Genomic DNA, 20,225 nt, shown 5'->3' on the forward strand with positions numbered 1-20,225 from the left:
TTTTCTACATGAGTGGAATTTGCACCGCAGCGCCCCCACAACTTGATGCTCATGACAAGAATAGCATGTATAGTTAACTTTATTGAAGTGAATTAGGTTTAAATCGCCGTCACGCATGAATGAATTCTATTTTTGCAATTTTACACATAACAATCCACGATGATCACATTACACAAAACTGAAATTGCATGTCAAAATAACACATTGTCAATATTTTTTGAGACATGCCAAAAATCATTAATATTTTTTAATATTAATAAAAGATCATGTTCCATGAAGATATTTTGTAAATTTCCTACAGTATACATATTAAAACTTAATTGTTAATTGGTAATATGCATTGCTAAGAACTTCATTTGGACAACTTTAAAGGCGATTTTTCTCAATATTTAGATTTTTTTTTGCATCCTCAGATTCCAGATTTTCAAATAGTTGTATCTCGGCCAAATATTGTCCTATCATAACAATATCCCCACAAAAACATAAGTATATATATATATATATATACTTATGTTTTTGTGGGGCTATATGTAAAACCAGTGGGGGAAACTGGTAAAACAATTGGCACAACTGTTTTGTAGCAAATTCAAAGCTGTCAGATTCCTCTCGAATTGCTAAAGCACTCATGCCATCTGTAATTAATGCAACTATGTGACTCCACAATAATTTTCCACACTTCAAGTTCACTAAAAGAAAGTGTCAAAAGACACTCGTTATTTAGTCACACATTACAAGGCATGAGTCAGTGAAGCATTTAACCCGCATTTGATTAATTGTTGTTTTGGATGGACCTCACATCCTCGTGTTTCAGGTTCACTGAGGGAGACTGTTACAATGGTTACACGCTGAAGGTGTTAAACATTCTGATGAAACCAGCGTGACTGCAGGCAACCTTTGTCCTCATTATTTAATGTAGTTTTTATAGAACTTTATTTGTATGTGCTCTTTCAATTGCAGGAAGACCTGGAGACAATGGAGGCGAGAGAGAAGATCGAGCTGGAGCAAAACAAACAGAAGAAGCTCTTCGAAGGGCTGAAGTTTTTCCTAAACAGAGAAGTTCCCAGGGAATCGCTGGCTTTTCTCATCAGGTGAAGGAGTGTGACATACCAGCTCATTTTTATCACTCATCATTTTATCTATGGCACTTTCCTTAAACAGGGTACAAAATGGTTTGCTCTTCCTTTTTTTTTTAAAGACGCTAAGGCACAAATCTCATTTTCTTTAGAGGTAGAACTCGATGTTAGATTAGATGTTTTTGATAATCTAGTAATTAACATAGTTTACATGAAAAGTAGATCAAGAAATATGTATTTGTCCCATCTCAGCTCTATACAACAGTAAAAATCATGCAATAATGTCAGTAATTACGACTACTGAATTTCTATTAGATTTATTTTTAATTAAGTAATAAATTACATGATGTTTAGCTGTTTCTCACACCCTGTTACTGCATGGATATTTCCTTGTATTAAAAAAATGCAACTCTAATAATGTGAGCATGGTGGGAACTTGGGTGAATAAAGGAATTTTCTCAACTTTTGTCAATCAACTATTCAACCCTATAATCAAAGTTATTGTAAAAAACAATTGTGCATTTTTCCTTTTAATTATTGAGAATAATTTTAAATATATATTATTTTCCATTCTTTAATTGATTTCTATTTGTTTTATAATTTTTATTTTGTTTTAAAATTGCAAACCTTGTATAAAAAAAATATAAAATGAAACCGCTCATAATATTTAATCTGAGCATCTGAGGTGGACAGACAGTATTTAAAGCCCCTCTTTTGTCTGAGCCACTATTTAAAGGGGTCATATGATGCTATTTTAAAGATCATTATTTTGTGTATTTGGTGTAACAGAATATGTTGACATGCTTTAATGTTCAAAAAACACATTATTTTTCAAATACTGTACATTATTGTAGGTCCTCTATGCCCCGCCTCTCTCAAACACGTCGTTTTCAACAAAGCCCCCTCCTTTGACAAGCGCAGTCTGCTCTGATTGGTCAGCTGACCCAGTGCATTGTGATTGGCCGAACACCACAAGCACGCGTCGGAAATGTAACGCCCCTTACCATAATCGCGAGCTTCAGCTTTCAAAGTAAATATCAAGACAGTTAATAATGTGGTTAGTTTTACCATCAGTTCAAGCCCGAAAGGGCAACAGAGTCGCGTGACAGACACAGTGATGATGCAGTACACAAGCCGCGGTTAAGACAGCCGACGTGCTATGATTTCTGACAGGCAGTTCACTCTCCTGTGATGTGACCCTGTTCCCCTCACACACACACACACAGTCGCTGATTCAGAAGGGCCAGATTGTCATAGCAAAGTCGAAATTTATCCCTTTTTTTAATTTATTTTTTTTAGAAATAGCTTTTGTGCACAGCCAGCCTTGTGCTCTTCTAGGTTCAAAAAACTGTCGTCCATAAAATGCGTTGCACAAATTCGAACATCTGGGTTGTGCTGTTCTGTTGTAAATAAATCTTAACCAATGATTCCTAATTGCATCTACTTCCGGAAGGCCAAATAAAGTGCTTTTGCTTTCACACTGAAATACACAACGTCTCCCTGACATGCTGCATCAACACTACTGCTGTTCCTGAAACCACGCCTTCTTTCTTTGCGTGCACATTTGGGCGGCATTATGCTAATATTTCCACATAGTGACGTAGATATGTGGGGGCATGTTAGAACGAGCCGTTTTAGGTAGGCGTGGTTGACTCTTAACTTTTATAAAGAATATCTCTTTGGATTTGAGACTTTAGTCTTTGCAACTTTACAGATCTTCTTTATGCGCCAAGAGCTTGTAACACTCCAAAGAGAAAGGAAAACTTGAAATCGCATCATATGACCCCTTTAAAAAAAAAAAAAAAAACTATTTTGGACCCTATTTGATGAAGGTTTAAGTTTGTGGTGTATTTGCATACAAGTCAGTGGTGTTCTAGTATCATTGATATAGTTTTTGTAAATATTTTAATTTTAGTTAAACTTTTAGTTAATTTATGTGGTTTTGTCATTTTAATCATTTTTTAAAATATCTTTATAGTTAATTTAGTTTCTTAATTTAGTACTTCAATATAAAATAAATGTTTTTATATTTTATTTCAGATAATGTTTATTTTATTTCAAGCATTTTTTTATGGTTTTACTTTTAGGTTTTTTTTTTCAAAGTTTTAGGTTTTAAAAACCCCAAAACATGTAACTTGATGAATTGCTGCCGTTCATAGTTTGTGTATGTACAGTTTTACAGTTTTTGTCAGTATATAAGAATGTGTTGTACGCTGTGCAGGTGTTTCGGTGGACAGGTGTCCTGGGATAAATCACTGTGCATCGGCAGCACATATGATGAAACAGACGAAATGATCACACATCACATTGTGGACAGACCCACCATCGACAAACAGTACATCAACAGGTCCGAAACCAACTCTCACTGATTGTGGACGGTGTATACTTTACATTTATACTGTAATTAATGTATATTCTTGTACTTAATGTATTTTCATCCTTGCAGGTACTACATCCAGCCCCAGTGGGTGTATGACTGTGTAAATGAGAAGATTTTGTTACCTGTAGAGGAATATTTCCTGGGAGTTACACTGCCGCCCCATCTGTCACCATTCGTGGAGGAGAGTGAGGGAGATTATGTGCCGCCTGAGAAACTCAAACTCTTGGCCCTGCAGAGAGGAGAGAAGCCACGTGAGGGTTTTTGCCATGTGATGATATGTCATATAATATGTGAATTTTGAGTGATTGTCGACTTCGCAAACAAACTCTTCACAGAAACGGAAGAAGAGGAGGAGGGAGACGAGGAAGAGGATGATGAAGATGACGAAGAGGAAGATGATCAAAGTGAGGAAGAAGATGAGGCTGAAGATGAAGCAAATTTAGCTGAAATGGAGGAGAAGAGAGCTCAGGGAAAGGTAAGATCGTTTTCATTTTGCATAACTCATTTTTGCAGTTACACTGCTTGTTTGCTTAGTGGTGCTGTAATTACAGAATTGTAAGTGAAAACATTTAACCCTATAATGCCTGCTGTATCATATTTGATATGCAAAGTTCTCCTCTAAATCATCAACGTGATCAAAACTGCTGAAAAAATCTGTTGCACCACATACCTTCTGTTGACTGATTGGTAGTTTATACTTTTTTAGCAAGTAAATGGCCTTTTAGTATAATTATAAAAATATCCACCTTCAGCTCGTGGTACATTCTTCTTGCTGTGAAATCTTACTGAATTTTATGAAGTAATTATATGAATAACTTTTGTATTGTTAGTAATATTACAGTTAATGAACTGAAGCAACTTAGGTTTACTTAATTATCCATAATCATTCATCATTTTTCAGAAAAATCATGTTAAAATCTATCAAATATGATAAATCGGGCTGTTTGGAGGAACATTTATTTGTTCATCTCTTAATCATCATTGTTGTGTTGAATTATATGTATTTCCTCCACAATAAAAACCACAGAGCTTTGATCATAAAGCTAAGCATTTAAATATCATCTTACTAAAGCATTTTTGGGAGATACAGAGTAACAACTGATATGTATATGCATTTTATGTAAGTAGTCTGTTATACTCTTATAAAGATCTCATTGATTTACATTACAAGCTACCAGAATTTCATCTTATATTTATAAATCTAAATGATCAGCAACTGCACCAAATTGCATATTTTTGCTTCGTTTGGGCCTTTGGGAATAAAATGTAGGTGTTTTTTTTCTTCCTTGAGTGTGAGCTCCATATACTATATGAGCCATAAAAGCTTAATGTGTCAGAAATGACACTCAACAAAATACAAATATACAAACCTGTTTTTAGATTTGTTTTATATTTTGTGTAAAGTTTCAATAAACATTCCATTTTTAAAAATGTGATTTTTCTAACTTATTTTGTTTATCAGGCTTTACAGGGTTAAAAAAAGACAAAATTACATTATTTGATTCTAAATATGGATGATTTTTGGGATGGAATCTTTTTTTTAAGTTTGTTTCTGCACCTTAAATGAAACATTTTGTGGAGGAATATATAAAATAAATATAAAAAAGTAAAAGTTTGTCATGTGCTGGTTCTCCCTCAGAGGCTGTCAGTAAAGGTGACCCCTGGTAAAGTCAAACAAGAGAACCGCATGCGAACCGAACAAGAGGAGAAAGCAGAGGAGAAGAGGCTGGCCATTATGATGATGAAGAAGAAAGAGAAATACCTCTATGACAAGATCATGTTTGGCAAGAAGAGAAACGTCAGAGAGGTAAGCCTGCTTAGAAATAGATGTCATTTTACGATCGTATGTGCTTTCTTTTGTAAATTAAAAATACAATTGTATGAAAACACACTCATCTAACCAGGATAATGATTCAGAATAATGCTTCATTTTGATTCTTAGTTATTGTTTTTTTTTTTATGTAGTGAGCAGGGTTCCACGCTTCTTGAAAGTACTTGAATTTCAGACATATGGATTCAAGGCCTGGAAAGTACTTGAAAACAAACATAGGTCCTTGAAAGTGCTTGTTTTCCATCGCTACGACGGATTTACATCAATTGGAAAAAAATGAGGTAGCGCATTGTTGTTGTTGTTCTGCCGGCACACCAAAAATGATCCCCGCCACGGCTGCAGCTTCTCACCGACAACATAGTGACGCCGCTCGCATCATTCACAGTCATTTCTTTAACGAAAATAGATCCAAATATAGTAACAGCTCAGCCGCTGCGCATCTCTAAAAGACAACACAGCTGAGTTTCATTCATTCAATGAAAGTGCGTTTTTGAACGAATCTAGTGAGTCAGTGATTCATGATTACCCATACATAAAGATTTCATTCCTGAATGAATCAGCCGTTCAAACGAATCAAAATGAATCAGCTGTTCGAACGAATCAATTGAATGAATGATTTAGTGATAAAATTAGTGACTTACCGCCACCTACTGGCAGATTTAGTTAAATTTTTAGCGTATAATTTCAGTTATTTCAAATCATTTAATATTTCTGTATTCAAAATTTTATATTTAAAACATTAATCTCCACATAAATGTATGAATTTAATTGCACTCATGCCACCTCTGAGCTTCATTAAATGTCTGAAAATGTACCGACAAGCCACTTTTATGTTCTTCTGTGCCACCTCTGTACAAATTCATTTTTTATTAATACTAATTTCATATTATTGGTAACCTTTGTCTTATTCTACTTCTTATTATTTTGTTTTAAATAGAAATTCTAAAAAGCTTATAAACATACATTTTTGAATTTGACATGGATGAAAATGATGCCATTACAAAGGTAAAAAGAAAATACCCCTGTAAGTCACATTAAGGAGTCAAATGTCACCTCGTATTAGGAAGGCAAATTTTTGATCAGAATTTTTTATTATTGATCAGAAGGTGCTCCTTTTTTTGCTTTAAACCCTGTTAATGGCGCTATTTAAAAAATTGTCTTGTATGTTCTGACAAAGACAGAACGAAATGGCACTAATGATTGGGGGTGGAGATGGGGTAGCGTGAAAAAAAAAAAAACAGCGTGTGTGTTGATGCGCAGGTTAAATGAGCCAAAAAAGAGATTTAACTCGAACTGAGAAGTCAAAAATGATTAAATCCCCATAAGAAATATTAAAAACTAATGCAATACAGAAATTTCAAAGTTAAGGCATGACCATTGCTCAGCAAAATGCTCACTGGGACAGCGGGTCAGAAAAAAAAACAGGTGAAGAAGAAAAGGCACATGTTAACTGCAAAAGAATTAAGAATTAATGTGAAGAATTAGGTGTGAAACCATCAGGAAGCATATCATCTCCAGAGCAGTGGATGCGCCTGCATGCAAGTTTTTTTTTTTTTTTTTTTTTTTTTTTTTTTTTTTTTTTTTTTTTTGCAGATTTGCACGTTTCAAAAAATATTGACGTTTTGAGCAGCTGCATGTTTGAGCAGCTGCATTCCTCTTGGTCAAAGATGAAAAAATGGGATTTACAATAAAAAGTAATTTACAAAATTAGTTTGACTTGAGTATTTTTATTTGAGTGTAACGTCTCTTGAGTGAATGTGCAAATTTTTAATGTTAAGAGGTTTTACCATGCTATTACAACATTTAACCACTTTTTTATTAATTTAAAAATTGAGAAATTCTTTCCAATTTAAATCTTGTACAAGAACTACAGCAAAAATCAGTTTGATGCATATTTTATCAATATTTTAGAAATTTAATTAAGGTCTTTCATGACACTACATATGCTGGGGTGTGAATTTGATAGGTGCTTGATATAAAATAAATGGTGCTTTAAAAAGTCCTTGAAAGTCCTTGAATCTGGTGTTCATGAAAGAGTGGGAACCCTGAGTGAGATAGGAGTCTTTATGTTGATTTGTAAATGTGTGCTTTGGTTAATGGTTAAATGAGTAAACGTTGAACTAATTCACGGCTTGCACAGTGGCTGCCAAAGCCCTTTAAAAGGTGCTTGACCTACATTAGGCTCATTATTTAAGCTCCAGTGACCTTGACAGACTTCATTGTTCATGAATCTACCTTCCTACAGGCTAACAAGCTAGCAGCTAAGAGGAAAGCTCACGATGACGCCAACAAAGCAGACAAGAAGCAGAAGAAGAAGAAAAAGTGCTGATATTTATATGTAATAAAGTCTGCCAAGAGACTTTGAGAAGTGTTTCTTCTCTCATTTCAACTCATTGCAGCACTTAGTGGGGATTGTACATGATTTACTGAGCACGATGTGTCATTTTAGTTTGCCCAAACTGGTTTTCAATGACACTTTCCTGCATTTCTTATGTCTTTGCTTATCAGTTTTGACTTTGACACATTTATAATAAACAGAAGATAATGATTATCTTTAATGACATGAAGTTTTATTTTTTTTTATTCTGTGTGCATGTTTCAAATTTGTGAAAATGTTAATGTACTAATTTGGATAAAGGATAGAATTGCAATTTTAATAGAATTGCAGTTGCGATTAGAATCAACTAGAAAAGAACGGATGACAAAAAGCTGTCATATCAACATTACAAATAGCTGTAACTGCATCAACAGGCTCTCAGTATGTTACTACATTGACTATTTCCTTAAGCAGGTCATAAATTATACATTGTTTATATAATTACATATTAGTGATGTACACTGCTGTTTAAAAGTTAACTTTTTGTAGAAATTAATACTTTTATTTAGTGAGGATGCATTAAAGTGATCAAAATTGACAGTAAAAAGGTAAGTAAAAAGATTTATGTTTTAAATAAATGCTGTTCTTTTGAAATTTATTTTGATCAAACAGTCCTGAAAAGTAAAGTATAATGGCTTTTCAATATTGATAATAATAAAAAAAATGTTTCTTGAGCAGCAAATCAGTATATTAGAATGATTTCTGAAGGATCGTGTGACACTGAAGACTGGAGTAATGATGCTGAAAAAAAGACAACAAAAAACAGGCCTACCATCAAAAGCCGTGCTTGCACAGGTTCTGATAAGCGATATTAACGACGCCGTTGTTTACAATACAACCGGAGCACATGCCACTGAGGTGAGGTGCGGGACATTTAGACACGCACTAGAGGCGGGTTAGCCAATCACAACAAACTGGGCTAGCTAACCAATCAGAGCCCATTGCCTATTTCTGAGGGCGGGGCTTCATAAAAGCAGGAAATGATCGGCGCGTTTCTCAGAAGGGACAGAGCGGTGTGGAATAAAGGTAAATTATGTGAAAAATAATGCATTTTTTTAAAAACGAAGCATTAACACATGTTAGACTGCACCCCCTAGAAAAAAACCAGTGAACCACCCCTTTAAAAAAAACTTTTGAACGGTAAAAGTCAGTTTTGTTTTGTTTTTTAAATCTCTCTTTATGCGAGTAAACCTTTTGACTTCATCTTTTAGTTTCTAATGTAAATAGGCCTTGATACCCAAGGGGAAAGAAGTCTAGAATGTACTGAAGTTTCCAATGATCACTCATATTGTAAAATTCCTAAATGAAAAAAAAAAAAAACACTGACACTCCCTTCCCCAAGGACTCTTCTGTAGGACATCACAATGTAAAAGTGGCTTTCGGCATGAGGATTTTAGGCTCACTGCTGCTGAAAAGTTGATCCCTACACAAATTGGCGTTAAAGGCTAAGCCAGTCCCTCCGAGATTTTAGCTGGGGTACTAATGGTTAAACCATGTAACTTTGTGGGGAAAAAGTATGGCTCTTATGTATGTTCTTTAAAATTCCTAAATGAAAAAAAAAAAAAAACACTGACACTCCCTTCCCCAAGGACTCTTCTGTAGGACATCACAATGTAAAAGTGGCTTTCGGCATGAGGATTTTAGGCTCACTGCTGCTGAAAAGTTGATCCCTACACAAATTGGCGTTAAAGGCTAAGCCAGTCCCTCCGAGATTTTAGCTGGGGTACTAATGGTTAAACCATGTAACTTTGTGGGGAAAAAGTATGGCTCTTATGTATGTTCTTTGTAAAAACTAACATTTATTTTGCTTCACTTGCTTCATAAATAGGCCTTTTTCTTCAACGCGGAAGTAAGCCTATGGGTGAGACTTCCAGTTCATTAGCCGCTATAGGGAAATAACGAAGAATAAAAACGTGCAGTAAACAGTAAAATTGCACTACAAACTAGTGTATTCGTAATTAAGATAACACATTAAAATAATATGGTAAGACACACCAAGTTTCAATATCAAGCAGCAAAAGGAGCGGTTCTGTACAGCTAAAAATAGCTGGACGCGGATGAGACTGGAAGCTAGTTTTACAGATTTTCAAATCCACAGAGAACGAAGGTTGCAATGAGAAAATTCGAGTGTTTCAGATTGCATTGAATTCCTCATTGTGAATTTTCCAAGTACTGAATGGAGTCAGATTCTACTGGTTTAGGATGGCAAGCTGAATTATTTAGCTCTGAATGGTTCTCCAGTGTCCATTTCAGTCCTTTGTGAGATTTTGGTTATACAAGGTGTATAAAACTGGGCAGGCTTTGTATAAATCTGGATTTGTTTGAACTGAGTTCAAAAGTGATCCGCTCTCTTCTATTCTGTAAGCATGTGTATAACACGTGAAATGGTCTCTTCCTTTGTATGTCACACCCAAAGAGCCATTCAAACGCTTTTTTTATTGTATGAGGTGTTATACCTATACCCCTGGTAGCAGCTTTGTATGTTTTCACTTTCCTTGTATTTGTGGTGGGAAGTTATGATGTTGGTGTTCTCCTCGCCGTTGTGTAACCCCTGTGGGCTTTAGGCCAGGCAACTCATGGCCTTTTTATTACTAATTCATGTTCACGCACACAAGCATGCAGTGTTACCCACGTTACCCATCTGCATTCCAACCATGTCGCTCTTACACTGCCTGGCACTGGCATGACATTCTGTGTGTCCGTGTGTGTGGCTGCAGACAATGAACCGAGTGTTTGAGACCACTCAAAAGGAGATCTGGATGAACAGAATAATCTTGTGCTGGACAATAAGAGACACTGAGAAGTGAGCAAAATAAAGAGAGTGGATTGGGCCATGTTACTCAAGAGGAATGTAAAGATAAAAAAAGAGTATTGATCAGTGAATTACAGCAATATCAGTATAGATGTTACAGTATCCTAATGTATTTAAAGGGATAATTCACCCAAGCATGAAAATTCTGTCATCATTTACTCACCCTCCACTTGTTCCAAAGCTTTATGAGTTTCTTTCCTCTGTTGATAAAACAGAAGATATTTTGAAGAAAGTTGGTAACCAAACAGTTAAAGGTAGCTATTGACTTACATAGTATTTTTTTTCCATAACAACATTCTTCAAAATATCATCTTTTGTGATCAAATTTTATTTTGTGATTTTTTTTATTTTTTATTAAAATCTTTTTATTCAGCAAGGATGGATTCAATTTATCAAAAGTGACAGTAAAAGACATTTGTAGTGTTACAAACGATTTTTATTTCAAATAATGCTATTCTTCTGAACATTATCTATTCAGGCTTTATATACAAGAAAGTTTCATTAGACTAGTAAGCTTTGGCGTTGTCATAGCAGCAATAAACATGAAATATTTGTGCGTTATAATCAAATTTCAAAGACCCACATTAAGTCATTTAACCCTGTGGCTAAACTAAGGGTCACTCTTTTTCTGAGTAAACTGAGTATAATGCAAGTCTGGATGTGTCAACAGGAGTGGGATCTCATTTCATTTGTTGGTGGGTTTTATTTCATTTACCTCAAAGCAATGATGAACTAAGAATTTTCCGCGTCGGCTTTACTTGAACCTTGTCAAACACTGCGGTTAACATTACAAATCTGTGTACACAACTCCAGCACCAGTTTTGTTACGGTTAATTAAAACTAAAACTATATTAAAAATATGAAATAAAATATGAAATGAAAAATTAGTAATGTTTCCTTCACAACTAACTGAGGTTTAAAGTACTGAAATCACTTCATAAAAAAACTACTAGTGAAATAAAAAATAAAGCTAAATGGAAATATTAAATAATCACTAATAACAAAGAAAAAGCACATTACAAAATTTCTGAAACTTAAACTAAAATTAAAACGTGAAAACTAAAAATAACACTTCAGCACAAAGGTCAACATGAAGTGTATACACGTTCATAAATTCATTTTAAGGATTTGTAACTTAACTTTTAAAACAGAAGGACAAGATTCCTCAGTCTCAGTTGATCACAAATGCCTCCCAAAAGTTACAAAAACACAGTATGCTATAGTAGACGGCCCTGGAAAGAGCTTTTGAACTGGATAATGTGTCAAGTGATTGTGTTTAATTTATGGTCCAATTTCTGGGTGTTTACTCCTCCTGGCACAAATCTCTGTATGGAAACTCATACAGCAGCCTAAGCAAACATTGAGATAAGAAGGGATTCTTCCAATTGGTCACTAAAGCAAACATCCAGAAATAGCAGCACGAAAACCATCAATATTATCCAGAAAGAAGTTATTCCTTGTGGCAAAAGTTCTTCCTGAGCTTGTCTATTTCTATAGATATGTGCACGGGTCAATAAAACTAACTGTTGCTAACCCATCATGTAAATAATACACTTACAAATGGCAAAAGAACCATATAAGATGCAAACATACTTAGGAATAATCTGGGCATTAAACCCTCATGTTGTGTTCCGGCTTTTTCAGTCAAAAACTGAGGTGCATATGCTGAGATCAGAAATCCAAAACCTGTACTAATTGAAAGAAAACATGTTGATGAAAAAAATTTGAATCCAAGGTTTGGTGATAATTATAGCATTACAATTACACCAGTATTAAAGTCATTACACTGGTTACCTATTAGCTTTCGTATTGATTTAAAAAATCTTTTATTAGTTTATAAAGCATTGCACGGACTTGCTCCAGACTATCTTTAAAAACTGCTTACAGTAGTATATGAACCTAGAAGGATCCTCTGATTCTTTTCTTCTAACTGTACCTCATAGCAGAACTAAAAAATTCGGTGATGCTGCTTTTAGCCATTATGCTCCTCGCTTCTGGAACAACCTACCAGAGAACATAAGATGTGCTGAAAACATGAAAAGTTTTAAATCTAAGTTAAAAACATATCTTTTTCGTCTGGCCTTTCTGTAAAGACTTATAAAACCTCTGTATTTTTCATGTGTTTTGTTTTGACTCATTTTTAATGTTTTATTTTATATTTCATATTTGAATCTTTATCAACTTTATTCTTATTTGTGTATTTCAATGGGTCTATTTTATTTTTGTTTGAATTCTGTTCAGTTTAATTTTTATTAATCGCTGTATCTGTAAAGCACTTTAAATTGCATTAACTTGTATAGAAAAGTGCTATATAAATACAATTTGCTTGCTTGCTTGCTAGCATAATGAGAGATTTATAAGCAATTTCAAAAGGCTTATAATTGTTGGCTGGGATCAGGAAATTAGGTAAAGGATTTTCAACACAGCATAAGGGTCAAGTGTTTCTCCCACTTTTAAAACCATTTCTGTGCCACTGATTTTTGACCAGTTTACTTTCATTTCATTTTATCCTCAAACATCATCCATGCTAAGAATGTGTTTTTGTGACTTGGACTTGGAAAGCTAAGTAAGCTGATGCAGTTTGGGGACTTTGTGTACAACCATATACCTGGAATTTTGTATTGGGCTCTCTCATGCATTTAACTACGCTTTCTAGCAACTTTTCAAACCAGTAATCTGTTCTCAATAGCTCTCTGTTTCCACCTTGAACAGATCCCTCCTCTCTTTTGTTCCTTTCCCTCCCTCTTGCTCGTTTTCTCTCGCTAACCCTGTTCAGTTTTGAATCTCTTCCTCTCCTGTTCTTTTTCTGTCTTTCTGTCTTCTTATTTCTCATCCTAACTTCACCTCACTCTTTCTTTCTGCCCTCAACCTTCTCCTGTACTCTCATTCACAAATGCAAACAGACACACAAGTGCAGGTCCCCAGACGGCTGATCTTGCGTCACAGAGAGCACAAGCCGAGCCTCTTCTGTATGCAGTTTAGCCAGCTCAGCTCTACATCGTGCAGATGGAGGAGAAGGAGATGAGAGGCGGGGGCTTCAAAATCATCAGGTGTGTGTGTGTGTGTGTGTGTGTACAGGGTGAATGATCATCTGGATATTTCACAGAAGATAAGAGGGATACAGATCTGCTAATCTTGGATAGCACGACTGGACAGTTAACTGTGAAGGAATTGCCTTGACCATGCATCATTGTTAACAAAGTCATTTTTCATAGATTTCTCAGAGTCATTGCTTTTTTTCTGCCAATCAAGCTGTGACAGGGATATCTACATGATTTGGTAAGATATTAAACAATGTTTTATATTTAATCTTCCATACAAATTGTATTGGGAGAATATTTACAGTAATATTTTTATTGCCATTGTTTAAATAAGTCTGTAGTAACTCACAGCAAAAATCTGAATTAATAAGTATTAATCAATATTTTTGATGTCTATTTTCTAGTCTAAACATCCTCACAACTGAAAAAGATCATTGTTGTCAGAACATATTTCTGATGAATTCAACGTTTTCTGGGTTTAAGCATAAACCTCACTAAATTCTGTTATATTTATTAAAACAAGAAAGTAATAATTCACCAATGTGGTAAGAAAAATATTTTTAATTACACATTTTCTGTGAAAGCCTTAATAATTTATACAGTTTTGCTTCTGAAGTATATTTATCTTGTTTTATGTTTCTTTAGTGAAAAATGAAATAAAATGCATATTATTTATTTGCGTATTAAATTTTTATTTTATTTGAAATACCATTTGTTCCAAAAACACTTTTATATCACCATGAGGCCTCACAATGCTGAATCTATTGAAACGCTATCTGTTTCATTCCTAAACTTTCCTCTATAATCAAGCTGCTCAATCTGACTACTTTATTGTGGCAAAGTAAAAGAAACCATTATTCTATTTGTATCCCATCACCAAACTTCATTACAGTGGCTTCTTGTCTCTTATGAATTTGCCAGCAGCACTTCAGATATCACATGTGACATTCTTTGTTAAATCACAGAAATTAATCAGATTGCATGCAAAAATTGCCCAGTTTAAATGCACCCATGAGTAAATATAGCATTCAACATCTCCAAAGGCTTTTATACCACACTGATAGACTACAAATCTCCACGAAAACAACACTTGTGTTTGATGGATGCAAAGATGCATTTATACGTTTTGTCCTAAATTAGAGCTGCAGCTGCTGTAGTAATTCTTAGTGGTTATGTAAAATCCTCATTATTCCTGACCATCAGCATAACAATGATGATGTTGTTAGAGTTTTTGCTGTCAACAAAAGATGACTTTGAAAAATGCAGTGTTAGAGATCGCTGTAAATAAGAACAATGGGTTCCTTCAGACTTCTTCGCCCCTTTCTAGATTTCTAGTCCCTGCTGTATTTGAGAGAAACAGCTTTGTTCCCTTGGTCTCTCCATCTATCTTTTGGTGCCGGTGCGCAGCAGCATATGGCTGTAGCAGTCAGTGCTTCTAACATGCTCTCTTGGTAGTATTAAGTTATCCACCTGTGGCCCCACACTGCAGATATCTGATCCTAGACTACGAGGCATGAAGAGATGCGGACAGTGTCACTTTTCTTCTGAATGCATAATTAATTCGCTGGACAGCTGGCCCTCGTGAACCCCCTGCAGTAGCACAGTCTCAACAACTGCAATGCATTCATCTCAGCATCAGAATATTTCAAGATATTTCATAATCATAGATATTTTTATTTGGAAAATACTTTTAATATTTAGTTCATTGCATTTGTTTTAGAGTTTACATGACATGTCAAGCATGTCCTGCACTATTTTAAACTATTCATTTAGATATAGCATATAATACATATTTTTGTTCATATATTTAATATAGGGAGAGATGATTGATTATATGATAACTACTTTTGTTTGGTCAATCGCGACATTAGCGCGAATGCTGTATATCGGCTCATCCGGGTAACTGAAACCGGCACTACAGCATAAGTATAATTACTTGTATATATTTATAAGTACTTTTTTATATCACTTATATCATTTTGCAGACTCGCATGCTCTCGTTTTGACACAAAGGCAACTCGAGCCATCTAATGTTTCAGTTATCGATTGTAGTGAAAATGATTTCGGGGTACTTTAGTATTACTGTGGGACAACATTGTTTTTAAGCTTCAACTTTAAGATAATATACAGTTAAAGTGATAAAATAATTTAAATTAAAGCTATATTTCATGTCCATGTATTAATTTATGTGGTGACTAGCCGTGTAGGTGGCATAATACTGTCAGACGATACTTTTTCATATTTAGGCCTATCCCTGTTATATTTATTATATTATACATGCAGTTATATGCCATTAGATGAGCTGAGAGATTACATTAAATATTTTTATATTTAAAAAAAATATGAACCTGCTATCATGCGGTGGAGGACCAATGAACTGTTTTTTTTTTCTTATTTACTACACAAGTAAAGTAATACTGTACGTCATTATTTAATCTTGACAAACTACACATTGTTAGAAAGTTCAAAGCCTTGAAATTAATTTGACCTCCGTTTTGTTACAAATATCTTATAGTGACTATCACTTTTTTTTAAGTCTGTTACTTTCATATGAAATATGAACCTTATGCATCCACTGAGAAAAAAAACAAACAAACCAAAAACTCTTGTCTGCTTCTCATCAGAGTCCTTTACGTCCCTAAGGGCTTTTAGTCCAGAAGAAAAACTTAAGGATTCGCATGTTTACTTTAAATTTCTTAGAGAGGAGTTTTATTTTTTTCTCTTTCAGTGGAAGTAAATCTGTAATAGAGAAATACAGAATACCTTAAAATAAATAGTGACCTGTCACATGACTTAAGATGAAAATATTCTAGAATCCCACATAGCTAAATTACCTACAATGCCAGTGCAAATCCCCACATATAAGCACATGTTGAGCAGATGTAGATTGCATGGCTGAACTCAAGGGAGAAAAGCAATTGAGTGAGCAGCAGTGTACCTAAATAATTGGGCACTTGAGGAAATGGAGACGAATATCTCTTAACACACTAGAAATGCTTCGATAATCAAATGCTAGCAGCACTAGAGGACTGTGCATATGTAAGCACAGCAGATAGCGCAGCACATTTTACTATATTTATGTAAAAGGAACTTTAGAGATATAAGTTGCACTTAGTAGAACTGAATCATTACTGAAGCGTCTTTCTCTTTGCTTCAGGATTTTCTTCCAGGGTCCAACCAGGCAGCTATGATGGTTGGAAAGCCAGTCAGGCAGTGGAGGTCCATCTGTAAGGGACTGATCCTGGGCGCGCTCCTGACCATCTGCATGATTCTTTTGTACTGCCTGTCAACCTCAGTGGTCCAGTTTGGCCTGCAGGAGTGAGTCCCTTCATGTATTTTGAACAAGAATAATGTACAACAGAAAGCAGTTTATTTTAAAAACCAAGTCAAAGTTTCAATGGATTAGAGCAGGATTTTGGTGTGAATTTCATGAAGAAATAGTCAGGAAATATTTCTTCCCAAAATCAAAATAAAACAAAAATTAATTATCTTCATATTCATAAAGAAAATAATTATTAAGATCATTTCTCCCTAAATTATTCTGTCATTCTATTCTGACAGGAAACATTGTTTAAAATTCAAATTTTAGTTAAATTCAGTACAAAATACTAGCAATGCATTTTAATTCTTTTATGTCACCAAGGATGCATTTATTTAGTAATATTGTGAAATATAAAAAAATAATGAATATTACAAATGTAAATCTGTCTATACTGATGCTTAACTGTCACATGCCACCTTTCTTGTTGAAATTTGCTGAAATAAACTGTATATACATGTAATTATATATATGGAGATCAAAATTAGAGAACAATTTCCTAAATTCCAAGGTCACTGCTTAGTCCTATTTGAAGTTATCCTAACAAGAGTAGAAGGGCAGTTTTTTTAAACATATTTCATAAATTAATTGTATTCTGAAGCACAGTATAAAAAAGTTAATTGAGATATTTACGTGAGACAAATGCACAAGAAGACAGGATAATGCAGAGACTCAATGGGCAATCGGTTCAACACTGCAGCTGGAATTGCTCGCCAGTTCAGCGCTGATCAGGATATAGATCTGTCTCGGCACGTTTAAGAGAAGTTGGACTGAAAACTCACTGTGCAGCGATGAAGAATCTCCCAATCAGCCTGCAATTTTCATGCAAGACAATGCCCCCGTCACACTGCAAAACGGATAAAGCTGTTCCTTGAAGTTAAGAATAATGAAATGGTTGGACCAGAGATCTAAACCCAACTGAAAATCTCTGGAAAATCCTTGGCAACAAAGTTATGGCTAAGAAACCCACTACAGTCACCGAACCGTGGAAGAGACTGGAAGAAGAGCAGACCAAGATCACACCAGAACAGTGTGAGAAACTAGTGATGTCCTGAAGCCGCAGATGTGCTGAAGTCATTCAAAGCAAGGGCCTCTACACTTCCAGCTGTAACCCTCCAAAACTTTAGTTGTAATCTTCTTTTGTGCTACAGTGGTTACTGTTCTCTAATTTTGATCACCGTGTTTTCAACAAAATAAAGGTTTTTGTTGAAATGCCTTGATTATTTTGTCAAACATGTTAGTAGAACCGTGCTATAGCTACAGCTAATATTCCTTCAAATTGTGAGCTATGAAGATTATCAATATTTCAGAAAAAAATCAAGTATTTATAGATTTTTCTCTAATTTTGATCTCCACTGTATACACACAGTTTTCTGTTTTCTGATCATAGCAGTGAACAACTAATTCTAAAGATGATACAAATGCATCTAAAATTCATTCAAATTACAATATTTTTGTTCATTTTTGTTTACAGGGTCCCAGTGCCTTACTCATGTGCTCATCGCCCTTCTGCTGCCCACTCCTCACCAATCTCTAACAGCTCCCATCATGCCTCTGGGCAGCGAATCTGCACTCCAAAAGTGGACATCATGTTCATGAAAACCCATAAAACGGCTAGTAGCACTTTCCTCAACATTCTCTTTCGCTTTGGTGAAAAACACCAGCTCAAATTTGCCTTCCCCAACAGCCGCAATGACTTCTTTTACCCGTCCCCTTTCCATCGCTCACAGGTGAAGGACTACACGCCCGGAATGTGTTTCAACATCATCTGTAATCACATGCGTTTCAATGCTGCTGAGGTGGCCAAAGTGCTTCCAGCCGACACCTCGTACATCACAATCCTCCGGGACCCGGCTGATCTCGCTGAGTCCTCGTTCCACTATTTTGGACGCATTGTACCTCTCACTTGGAAGATTTCAGGAGATGACAAGTTAAGAGAATTCCTGACGGATCCAAAGCTTTACTACGACCCAGAGGGATTCAATTCGTTCTATCTCAAAAACTTGCTTTTCTTTGACTTTGGACAGGATAATAACTTAAATCCAGACGACCCAAAGCTAGACAAGGCCATTCAAGCAATCACCAAGCACTTCCATTTGGTCATGCTTGTGGAGTATTTCGAGGAGTCGCTCATCCTGCTCAAGGATGCCCTCTGCTGGGACATGGAGGACTTGCTTTTCTTCAAACTCAATGCCCGGAAAGGTTCAACTGTTTCTAAACTGACTCCAGAGCTCAGGGCCAAAGCGCTGGAGTGGAACGCCATCGATTGGAAGCTTTACCAGTACTTCAACGCCACCTTCTGGCATAAAGTGGACGCTTACGGCCGTGAGCGCATGGCGAGAGATGTCGCAGAGCTGCAGAGCAGAAATGCAGAAATGGCTTCCATTTGCATTGAAGGAGGCCATGCTGTCGATGCAGGAAGCATCTTAGAGACTTCCATGCAGCCGTGGCAACCCATCGGTGAGAAGTCAATTATGGGATACAATCTGAAAAAGAATGTTGACAAAGCACATCGAAAGCTCTGCAGGAAGATGCTCACGCCAGAGCTGCAGTATCTCACCGATATGGGCGTCAACCTGTGGATAACAAGACTGTGGGGTCACATAAGAGAGATCCTTCACTGGTAGCTCAGAAGAAATGTTTTGCTAAGGTGAAAGGTCAGCACTGACTTTATGGAAGCTTGTTTCCGCCACATAATAAAAGATTAAAATGCAATTGTGACTTTTATCTCACAATTCCACCTTTTTTCTCGCTTTTTTCTTGGGTTTATGTCTCACAATTCAGACATTTTTCTAAAAAAAAAAATTCTTCCACAATTCAAACTCTTTTCCCTCAGATTTGCACATTTATATCTCACAATTCAGTTTATATCTCGCAGTTTAGACATTTTATATTTTTTTTCACAGAAATGTGAGATATAAACTATATCTCAATATACTTGTTTTTAACAGGCTTATTTCAGCCAAGAAATAAAAAATTAAAAGGTAATTGTGACTTTTTATCTTACAATTCTGACTTTTCTTCTCGCAATAAGCTTTTTTTTCTCTCAGAATTGCAAGTTTATATTTCACAATTCACAATTTATATCTCACAACTCTGTGAAAAAAGTCTTTGAATTGCAAGACTGAACTGTGAAATAAAAACTTGCAATTCTGAGAAGAAAAGTCAGAATTGTGGAAGAAAAAAATTTGAGAAAAATGTCTGAATTGTAAGCTATTAACTGAATTGCGAGATAAAACCTTGCAATTTTGAGAAGAAGAGTCAGAATTGTGGAAGAAAAACATTCTTAGAAAAAAGTCAGAGTTGCTCTTTTTTATTTTTTTTATTCTTTGGCGGAAATAAGCTTCCATAGACTTGTACACAACCAACCTAAAACTTGTTTTTCTGTGTCA

The 20,225-nt window shown here is 35.3% G+C and overlaps 2 protein-coding genes across 3 annotated transcripts in view; both read left to right on the forward strand.

Annotated features, from left to right (window-relative positions):
- Positions 1-8,096, forward strand: part of LOC107668722 (pescadillo-like) — a 16,743-nt gene extending 8,647 nt beyond the window's left edge. The window contains 6 exon segments of the mRNA XM_016460696.1: positions 958-1,088; positions 3,295-3,420; positions 3,520-3,704; positions 3,789-3,928; positions 5,093-5,260; positions 7,530-8,096. Coding sequence (XP_016316182.1) covers positions 958-1,088; positions 3,295-3,420; positions 3,520-3,704; positions 3,789-3,928; positions 5,093-5,260; positions 7,530-7,613 — 834 coding nt within the window. The 3' untranslated portion in view covers positions 7,614-8,096.
- A 5,224-nt stretch (positions 8,097-13,320) lies between these two features.
- On the forward strand, positions 13,321-19,554 carry LOC107668734 (galactosylceramide sulfotransferase-like). Of its 2 annotated transcripts, XM_016460708.1 has the most exons (4): positions 13,321-13,523; positions 13,689-13,752; positions 16,672-16,832; positions 18,308-19,554. In XM_016460708.1, the coding sequence occupies exons 3-4, from the start codon at positions 16,702-16,704 to the stop codon at positions 19,458-19,460; spliced, it is 1,284 nt and encodes a 427-aa protein (XP_016316194.1). In that variant the 5' UTR covers positions 13,321-13,523; positions 13,689-13,752; positions 16,672-16,701; the 3' UTR covers positions 19,461-19,554. The 2 variants fall into 2 exon arrangements, with proteins under 2 accessions (XP_016316194.1, XP_016316193.1); XM_016460707.1 differs by having other exon boundaries at positions 13,321-13,752.
- Positions 19,555-20,225: the final 671 nt, after the last annotated feature.

Source organism: Sinocyclocheilus anshuiensis, unplaced genomic scaffold (genome assembly GCF_001515605.1).
Source record: "Sinocyclocheilus anshuiensis isolate Anshui unplaced genomic scaffold, SAMN03320099.WGS_v1.1 scaffold36, whole genome shotgun sequence".
Taxonomy (NCBI): Eukaryota; Metazoa; Chordata; class Actinopteri; order Cypriniformes; family Cyprinidae; genus Sinocyclocheilus; species Sinocyclocheilus anshuiensis.